Source organism: Rhamphochromis longiceps, linkage group LG22 (genome assembly GCF_057381845.1).
Source record: "Rhamphochromis longiceps isolate RC_006_pf linkage group LG22, R_longiceps_female_GT1.1, whole genome shotgun sequence".
NCBI classification, from domain to species: Eukaryota; Metazoa; Chordata; class Actinopteri; order Cichliformes; family Cichlidae; genus Rhamphochromis; species Rhamphochromis longiceps.
Genome location: NC_140577.1, coordinates 25,556,162 through 25,566,057, shown reverse-complemented (window position 1 = coordinate 25,566,057; position 9,896 = coordinate 25,556,162). Strand labels below are relative to the sequence as shown.

General features: G+C 41.4%; 1 protein-coding gene across 1 annotated transcript; it reads right to left on the bottom strand.

The window, feature by feature from the left end:
- Positions 1 to 8,928: 8,928 nt before the first annotated feature.
- On the bottom strand, positions 8,929 to 9,271 carry LOC146644173 (uncharacterized). The gene is made up of 2 exons (XM_085395410.1): positions 9,131 to 9,271; positions 8,929 to 9,039 (listed from the first exon to the last, which is right to left on the bottom strand). The coding sequence occupies exons 1-2, from the start codon at positions 9,269 to 9,271 to the stop codon at positions 8,929 to 8,931; spliced, it is 252 nt and encodes an 83-aa protein (XP_085251536.1).
- Positions 9,272 to 9,896: the final 625 nt, after the last annotated feature.

Sequence of the window (9,896 nt, the reverse complement as noted above, 5' to 3'; positions counted from 1 at the left end):
AGTATTCCAAATATGGCAATATAAGTGAACAATAAAGTACCCGGAGTGATTTGGAAGGCAAAAAATATTTAACTTTACTCAGTACGGAGATGCTTCTTGACAGTTTGGCTTGTATATGCTTTATGTGAGGTTTCCAGCAGATTTTGTTATCTATTATCACACCCAGAAATTTTGTATCCGAAACTTGCTCTATTTCAACATTGTTTACTAATAATTTTGCTCCTGCATCTTTTTTACAATTTCCGAATAACATAAATTCCAAATTTAATGATAGCTTATTTCTATCAAACCATGTTTTCAGTTTAATCATTTCTTGTGTGACAATTTCCAAAAGCTGCTGTAAATTCTCTCCAGCACAAAAAATATTTGTATCATCTGCAAATAGAATAAACTGTAGTATATCTGATGTTCTACATATATCATTGATATAGAGGATAAACAGCTTTGGTCCCAATACTGACCCCTGCGGAACTCCACAAACAATGTCCATGCACTCTGATTGATATTCCCCAATTTTCACAAATTGCTGCCTGTCTCTCAAATAACTCTTTACCCATTCTAACACCACTCCTCTAATGCCATAATACTCCAGTTTATCAAGTAATATGTCATGATTAATTGTGTCAAAAGCTTTTTTTAGGTCAATGAATACACTAACTATACATTGTCTTTTATCTATATTGTTGGTGATATTTTCGATCAGTTCCATTAATGCCAATGATGTTGATCTATTTGATCTGAAACCATACTGACTATCCATTATTATTTTGTGTTTATCTATAAATTTGTCAAGTCTATTACTAAAGACTTTTTCCAGTATTTTTGAAAATTGAGAAAGTAGAGAGACAGGCCTATAATTTGTGAATTGGTGTCTGTCACCATTTTTAAACAGTGGTGTTACTTTAGCTGTTTTCATTTGTTTTGGGAATGTACCAGTTTGTAAGGACAAATTGCAAATGTGTGTTAAGGGTTTGGAAATGCCCTCTATCACTCTCTTAACGATTTCCATATCAATGTCGTCAGAGTCTGTAGAGTTTTTTGTTTGTGATTTCCCAACAATATCAATGATTTCCATTTCTTCCACCACCGTTAAGAACATTGAATGAGGATTGCGGTCAATGAGTCTAGTTTCTTTCTCTACAGAATCTGTTATATCAGGAATTGTTTCAGCCAAGTCTGGCCCAACACTTACAAAGAATTTATTGAACTCATTTACCACATCTCTCATATTAGTAATATTTCTATCATTATTTGCGAAATACGAAGGATAGTCTGCCTGCCCCGAGCCCTTTTTGATGATGGTATTTAATGTTTTCCAGATCCCTTTAATATTATTTTTATTCATAATCAGTAATTTTTCATAGTATTCCTTTTTACATGACCTTAAAATACTCGTTAATTTATTTTTATATTTCTTGTATTTATTTTCAGCTTCTGTACTTCTGTTCATTATAAATTCTCTGTATAAGGTATTTTTCTTCTTACATGCATTTTGCAATCCTCCCTCATCAGACTCTGTGCCTGACTCTGCACAGCTACTCAAAGACGCTGGGTTGGCTGATATTGACATTGAGGGCTGTGAAGTGTCAGATGGGTGGAAGAGGAAATTGGTGGGGCTTGTGTTGACTTACCAAGATGTGTTCTCTAGAGACAAACTGGACTGTGGTGAGGTGAAAGACTTTGTCCATCATATCCACCTCACTGACGACCACCCTTTCAGGCTTCCCTATCACAGAGTACCCCCGGCTCACTATCATAAGTTGCGAGAGGTGCTGTCAGACATGGAGATGAAAGGCATCATCAGTAAGTCCACCAGCAAATACGCCGCACCACTGGTAATGGTTTGGAAGAAGTCAGGTGACTTGAGGATATGCACTGACTTCCGCTGGCTCAATGCCAAAACCGTTAAGGATGCTCACCCACTGCCCCATCAGGCTGACTGCCTTGCTGCCCTTGGTGGGAATGCTTTCTTCAGCACCATGGACCTCACATCCAGGTTCTACAACATTCCCCTCCATGAGTCTGACAGATGGTACATGGCTTTCACTGCACCTCTTGGCCTGTATGAGTACAACAGACTTCCCCAGGGTCTATGCAACAGCCCAGCATCTTTTATGCGGATGATGCTCAGCATCTTTGGTGACTTGAACTTTTCCAGCCTCCTGTGTTATCTTGATGACCTGCTGGTGTTTGCACCTTCAGAAGAGGAGGCCCTAAAATGTCTCGAGATTGTTTTCTCTCGCCTGAGGACTAGCAATCTGAAGCTGACGCAGAAAAAATGTCACTTTCTCAGACGCTATGTGAGGTTTTTGGGTCATGTCGTGGATGCTGGTGGTGTCTCGGTTGATCGGGATAAAGTGAGGGTTATCGCCAGTTTTCAGAAGACTGACCTTATGGATGGTGACGGTCGCACCCCTTTTCAGAGGAAAGTGAGATCCTTCCTTGGCATGGTGATGTTTTACCAGCATTTCATTCCAGGGTGCTCTCATATTGCAAAGCCACTCTTTGCTCTAACTGCCGGTCAGAAGAGGACTAAAGGCTGCCATGGGAGTCGGAAACCTGGAACCTTTCGTAAGCTCACCCCTCAAGACTGGACTCCTGCTTGCGAGAAGGCATTTGAGGGACTCAAAGGTGCACTCCTCAGCTGTGCGGTGCTGGCACATCCTGATTTTGAGAGGCCATTCATCCTTTCAACTGATGCTTCCATGGATGGGCTGGGTGCTGTATTATCCCAGGTGCCAACTGGTGAGGAGAGAGCAAGACCTATAGCCTTTGCTAGTAAGTCTCTCAGCCGCAGTCAGGCCAAATACCCAGCACACCGGCTTGAATTTTTGGCTCTGAAATGGGCTGTGTGCGATAAATTCAGCCACTGGCTCCAGGGTCACCGGTTCACTGTCTGGACTGATAACAATCCTCTCACATACATTCTGACTAAGCCAATGCTGGATGCCTGTGAACAGCGTTGGGTCTCTAAGCTTGCACCATACTGCTTTGAGATCAAATATGCTCCTGGAAAGCTGAACATCGTGGCAGACACCCTGAGCAGGGAACCATTTGTGAGGCCTTTGGCCCAGCGCCTCCTGTCGGAGCCTTACTTTGAGCTGCTAGAGCAAATCAGTGATGTGAAAGATGCCAGTGTCCAAGATGCCTTCCGTTTGACCTGTCAACCTCAATCGATACGCAGTGCTCCACCCTCTGCTGTGCTTGATGTGTCTCTGTCAACTGATGACATGCCTTCCCTCTGTGAGTGGGAGTCTGCTTCTCGCCAGCGTGCAACATCCCTCGCTGGTCACCTGACCTCCATTAGTCCACCTGACTGTGATGTCTTTCATGCGCTGTCCCATGCTGATCTCCTGTCTCATCAAACAGGGGATCTCCAGAGTAGCCCGCTATGTTGAGCGTAAGCGCAGACCCAACAGGTCCCCATTTGTCAGAGCACCAACATACATTGCTGCTCCTGAAACAATGGGATTAGCTCACATTCCTCAATGGTGTCCTCTACAGAGTTGTGAGGGACCCACTGGCCAAACACAAGAGATTCCAGTTTGTGGTACCTGACTCCCTAAAACAAGTGGTGCTGTCTGGCATACACGACAATGCTGGTCATCAAGGTCAACCTCGCACACTCACACTCTCCTTGGCTTGTCAGCGTTTCTTCTGGTATGATATAGAGAAGGATGTGCGCGATCATGTGAGAAATTGCCGCAGGTGTGTTCTCAGCAAGACCCCAGAGCCAGCAGCTAGGGCCCCGTTAGAAAGCATTAACACCTGTGCTCCACTGGAACCTGTGTGCATTGACTTCTGGTCAGCTGAGGACAGCAACAACAAGTCTGTGGATGTCCTTGTGATTACTGACCACTTCACAAAATTAGCACATGCATTCCACTGCCCGGATCAGACAGCTAAGAGAGTTGCTAAAAAGCTCTGGGATGGATTTTTCTGTGTGTATGGCTTCCCTCAGCGCATTCACTCTGACCAGGGAGCTAGTTTTGAGAGTGAGCTGCTTGCAGAGCTTCTGGTTTTGGGTGGTGTTGCCAAATCCCACACTTCACCATACCACCCCATGGGTAATGGTACCACAGAGAGATTTAATCGCACCCTTGGAAACATGTTACGGTCCCTCCCCCCCCAGATGTAAGCAGAAATGGCCGCAGATGATACAGTCCATAGCGTTTGTGTATAACTGTACAGCACACGAGACCTCCGGCTTTGCGCCATTCTACCTGATGTTTGGGAGGGTCCCAAGGTTGCCAATTGACCTCATGTTTCGGGATGTCCTTCATGATGACACCATTTGTGACTATGATATCTATGTCAAGTCACTGATGGATGACCTGTGCTCTGCTATGCTCCAAGCCAAGGAGCACATCACGATGGAGCAGAGACACCAGTCTGACCAGTACAACAGAAAGGTGAAGGGTCTGCCTCTATCACTAGGGGACCAGGTGTTGTTGGCAAACAAGGGAGTCAGAGGAAAAAGGAAGCTCTCTGACAAATGGGGACCTGTTGTGTACACGGTAGTCGACTTGGATCCTGCTCTTCACATCTGCCGTATCAGAGACAAAGAAGGTCATGAGCGTGTGGTGCATCGCAACCTGCTCCTTCAAGTTAACTTTTTGCCCTTGGATACAACATTGAACGACGATCCTGCACATCCTGCTGTGAGCGTTGTCAGTGGCCCCCCTGAGTCTGACCTGGATGGGTCTGTGACATCTTTTGGGGACACAGGAGCGTACCTCCTGCCACCCGTACTGTGGATTCCGTCTCCAGCATTGGCGAGTGTGATGACCGCACACTATCATGGATCCATCAGCAATCCGCCGCTGACCCAGTCGAAGATGGCGTTCATGAGACCCCTCCTATGATAGGTGCTCCTGATCTTGGTGGGCTGGCTGGTTAATGTTATAAGTGTGTAGTATGTGTGTATCATAAATGTGTTTTAGGTGCCCTAAATGCTAGCATGAATATTAGGGCTGAACGATATATCGCATTCGCGATAATATCGCGACATGATCAAGTGCAATTTTCTAACCGCAAAGGCTGCGATTATACTGCGATTATAAGGCTGTCCAAATTACTACCATATCCCAGAATTCATAGCGCGGCCCAGCCAAACTCCAGTTTCCAGCAATGGCGGCCGCTACTAAGTTTTAAAATTACTCATACTAATCTTTCTGGGTCACAAAATAAACTTTTAACATATTTTCAGGCGAGAAAGTAGTTGTGTAAACATCAAATATCTGCTCGGTTTATCAAGATATCCCATATTTGCAAAAGTGCTTCGACGTTTTCAGAGGCGTCTGCTACCCACCAGCTCGACAGCTAGCCGGGAGCTCGAGGGTTACTGATGCGGCCGAGAACGGCACAACTCCCGGCACATCATTTTCAGATCACCGCGGAGTTTCGCTGCTCGGGTTAAACGTGATATATAAGTCACTTAGACAACCTAAAAATGTTATTGTTGGGCTTTTTTCAGTGTTTTGTTTGTTCGTGAGTAAATCGGTTTGGCTGAGATTAAAGTTATTAGATTAGATAAAATAAAACTTTATTAATCCCCCGGGTGGGTTCCTCCTTGGTTTTCACACAGCTGACTAAACGTCAAACAGAAAACTTATTAAACAGAAGTATGAGACAGTCGAGAATTTACACCAGTGTCTGGTTATATTTTAGATAGCAAGAAGCAGACGGCCGAGTTTATTAAACTCCACCGAGACAGCGGTGACGCTAATCAGAACTAGCCTTCTGATTAGCTAATCAGAAGGCTAGACCGTCCAATTTCACGCCTTTAAACTTTAAAGGCGTGTTTGTGTGTGTGTTTATACAATTGCTATTATGTTTGCACTTTATGTGTAATGTTACTGACTGCAGAGATCAGTAAGATGTGTGTATTTTTTATTTATTAGTTTTATTTATTTAATATTATTTTTTAATTGAATGACTGTCTAGTAGTTCACAGATGTCGAAAAACTGAGTGTGGTAAAGCCACTGATTTTGTTTATGTATATTTCTGCAATCTGCACATTGTACTGACTTTCATTTTAATGTTTACACCAGGGTTCCTTGTCAGCACTTTATGCTCAGATGTTTGTAAGCTAAAAATAAACTATTGTGTATGTTCAAATATACTGTTGTGATTGAAGAAGTTAAATAAAAATGTCAGTCATCAATTCATGCATCACCTCATGTCATCATAACAGAGGTCTGTCTTCCAGGAAAGAACAGTTTAAAATTAATGTAATATAGTATTGGCCATACTATATGATGTATTGCTTGTCTTTGTTTAATAATACAGAAGACAAAGACCTTAAAAAATAATCGCATATCGCATCGCAATCGCAATATTGGGGCAAAAAATCGCAATTAGATTATTTTCCATAATCGTTCAGCCCTAATGAATATATACTCCTTGCTAGCTTGGAAGTTGTGGTGGGTTGAGCTAACCCTCTTCCCCACTGTTTGTATTTGGTCGTAGAAGCTGGAGTGGGCAAATTATTTACTTGGAGGCCTTTCTTTCTTTTACCTTTTTTATCAGGTATGTTGGATTTCATGTTGTTGTTGTTTTTTATCTTATGTCAAATATGTTAAGGACTAGAAAAGCGCTATACAAATGCAGGCCATTTACACTCACTCTTTTAAATAGATGCAAGTAAAACACAGCAGAAAATAAATAAAATCAAAGACTCAGCAATCCTGTTGCTCTATTTCTCTATTTGCTCTATTTCACCTGTATAGCAGGAGTGGGGCAGGCGGAGGTTTGCCCTGGTGCAGGTGTGTCGCAGCAGTCAGTGGAAGGATCTGGGAGTTTCTCTGTGAATTTCACATTACCGTGGCAGCGTACTCAGTGCTTGCTCGGAAGTTTAGGGGAGGGGGGGGGGAGTTTCGCTGTAAAAAGAATGTTTTCTTCCCATGCAGTGAACAGCTAATGTTTTTGTCACTTTTTACAGAATCAAACTCAAAGTAAGGTCAGTACTTCCACGCTTTAACCCTTTAAAACCGGTCAGAGCGGGCACGCTCCGTTTTGCGCAACTACTTTTAAATCCCGGTAGCACTGCAGCCATGTAAGCTAGCAATAATTTTTTTTGCATATGAAACCGGAGGAGTTGTACTTACATCTTATGCCATCAGCTTGTCCTAGGTCACAGTTTCCTTCCACATATAGCTTTGCAGAAACTGCATAAAAAGCACTTGCAGCAACAAAAACATAATATTCCAGAAACACGCTTTGCCGATCCGATCAGCTGTTCATACCACTTCCTAGTTACAATAGACGACAGCGTGAACTATCGCATTACCTGTCCCGAAACCGGAAGTGGCGTCATTTTCGCGGAAATGTAGTTTTTTACCATCAGGGCCTCATGAGCATATACTGGTGTTTTTAAAAGTTATGTTTGACTTTATGACTTTCTGTGTCGTGTCTGGGATGCTTAGAACTCAAATTGCACTGCTGGAAATAATTTATTTAGATGCATATGCTGCTTTTTTGCAAATTAGGACTATAATATTTGTTTTCGTTTTTCCTGCAGTATATAAAAATTGGTGTATTTCAAAAATAAAACTATGAAGACACTCAAAAGAAATTTCCTGTGGTGGGAAACTATTTTATGCAACTTTTTTGTATTTACAGTTTTGAGGGATAAGCCTCTTAAATTTCTCTAACTAGAAATATATGTTAAAAAAACAAAAACGATTTTCAATTTTTTTGTAGTTTATTGCACTTTCTTGCATAACTAAAACCGATTTAGAGTGCTTTATTTAGCTGTGTAAGGTAATAACTGAAAATATGAAATAAACACACATGTAAGCTAAGACTGTCTAAAAAAAACAGCATTGTTGTTCGGCTTTTCATTTCGCCATTTGTTCATTCACTTGAAGAGCAAGTAACATAATATAGGTCAAGTGATCAGTTTGATATCAATCTTTTGTGATACACCGTCATATTTACATTATTTGTCCAGTATGAAAAATTTGCTTTGGTACCTGGTCAAACTCAAGCTCTCTTCTCTCTGCCAGTGCACTTCTCCTACAGCAAACTCGCAGGCAGCAGCTTCTCTCCCCGCTTCTCACTCACATGTGTAAGTGTTCAGAGTTCATCTTTCCCAGCCAAGAACAAGACACCGTCCTCCAAGAGAAGTGGACTCAATGGCTGAGCAGTTGTCCAGCTTTGATCCAAGGTTGTCCCTGGTTAAAATTCTGCACCTGGAATTCAAATCCCTGAGGGAATCGTGGAGTTGTGTCAGCAGCAGGTGGAAACTGAACAGGCCTGATCCGTCTGAACACTGAACCTGAAGTCTCTGTGGCCACAGTCAGAGCTAGTTAAGTTCTCTCAAAAGGAAATGTGCTTCAGTGCTACCTTTATTACCTCTTTTTGCAGAGGAGACACTAAAGCATCCTTTATGAGAGGAAGTAATTACATTCCATAATTCATAGCGATGCATTATCAAACCATTAATGAAAACCATCGACAAAAGTGATTCACATCATATCAGTGTTGATTATCATTATTCCTGTTTTTCATTTCAGTGAAGTGCTGATATGCTTTCAATTTTGAACATCATGCTGATGGAATGAAATCGGATTTGTGTGTGACTTTGCATGAACAACAACATTTATAAACTCTCTGAATCCAAATTATAAGATCTATTACACGGATCAAAGTGTGTTTAGGGTCCGCTCCAGTTTACTTTGTATGATTAACATCTGCATTATCATATATTATTCACCACACTTCTTCTTTCTTCTTTATAAATTCTCATTCACATCAGAAAGTAGGCATTTTTTTTATTCAAACATTCCTTGATATTTAACTTTCACAATGTGTTAAAGCTTCAGTCTGTATCATACTGTGTGTGCTATGTGAAATATTTTAATCTAAACAAAAAAAAACTCTTTACAAAAAGTTTTCTCATATTTATTAAAAAGCATTATCACTCAGAGGCTGTGGAGAAAGAAATGTGAACACCTGGAACCCCGCGGGCACTGACACAGCTGACCTGAATGACTTGTCTGACTCCGCCCCCAACAGAACTTCTCCAAGTTACACTGAAAATGAATCACAGTGGACACTCAGGTGGCATGCTTTATTTTGAAAGGACTTGAGTGGTTCTTCCCTGAGGTGTCAGTTTATTTTTACCAGGACAGTGACTCTGCGTCTCTTCAAACGCCGACAAAGTCCAGGAAGTCGTCTGAAGATGTTTTCCTTGACAGCTGAGGCGATGTTTGAAGCATTTACCTGAGAGATGACACATATTAAAGGTGTCTTATTCTGCTTCATATTCCATGTTTTTTAATCAGAGACTCTGTTAGTGTATCTTGGCATGATTCACAGGACAAAGTAATGATTCTTTATCTTATTCTAGGACTTGGTGCAGCCCCTCAGTTCATACTCTGTCTAAATAACAAGTTTTAGCTCTGCCTCTTCAATCTAATCCAGTTATAAACCACATTTAAAAACTATAAAGTTCGCAAAAGTGCTGTACATAAATATAGGGAGGTCACACAATGAGAATATAATAAAAATACAAAATGTAAAAAAGTTGACACATGACTGTAAATACAAGCAGAAACAATCAAATTAAGTATTCATCTTTCACACTGTGCTAAAAGAGTAAAACTAGAGACAATTTTTTTCCTGGTTGGTGAGCTTCAGATAGCCAGCAGAGGGGCAGCCAATTGGTGCTAAAACCAATTATGGAGACGACGTTGACCATAAAAGGAAATCTGTTACACATTGATTTCAGTGTGCAATTAAAGTAGAAAAGTGTTTGGATCAAATCTATTACTTATTGATTTCTTTATCTTATTTGAAACTGTGCTTAATCAGCGGTGGAAAGTAACAAAGTACAAATAGTTTTCTTGCTGTACTTGACTAAAATTCTTTCAGGTGTCTGTAATTTACT

Coding starts and splice junctions, on each gene's coding strand:
- LOC146644173 (XM_085395410.1), bottom strand. CDS start 9,271: ATGAAGCAGAATAAGACACCTTTAATATGTGTCATCTCTCAGGTAAAT. Junction 9,040..9,130: donor GACGCAGAGTCACTGTCCTG/GTAAAAATAAAC, acceptor ATTCATTTTCAG/TGTAACTTGGAGAAGTTCTG.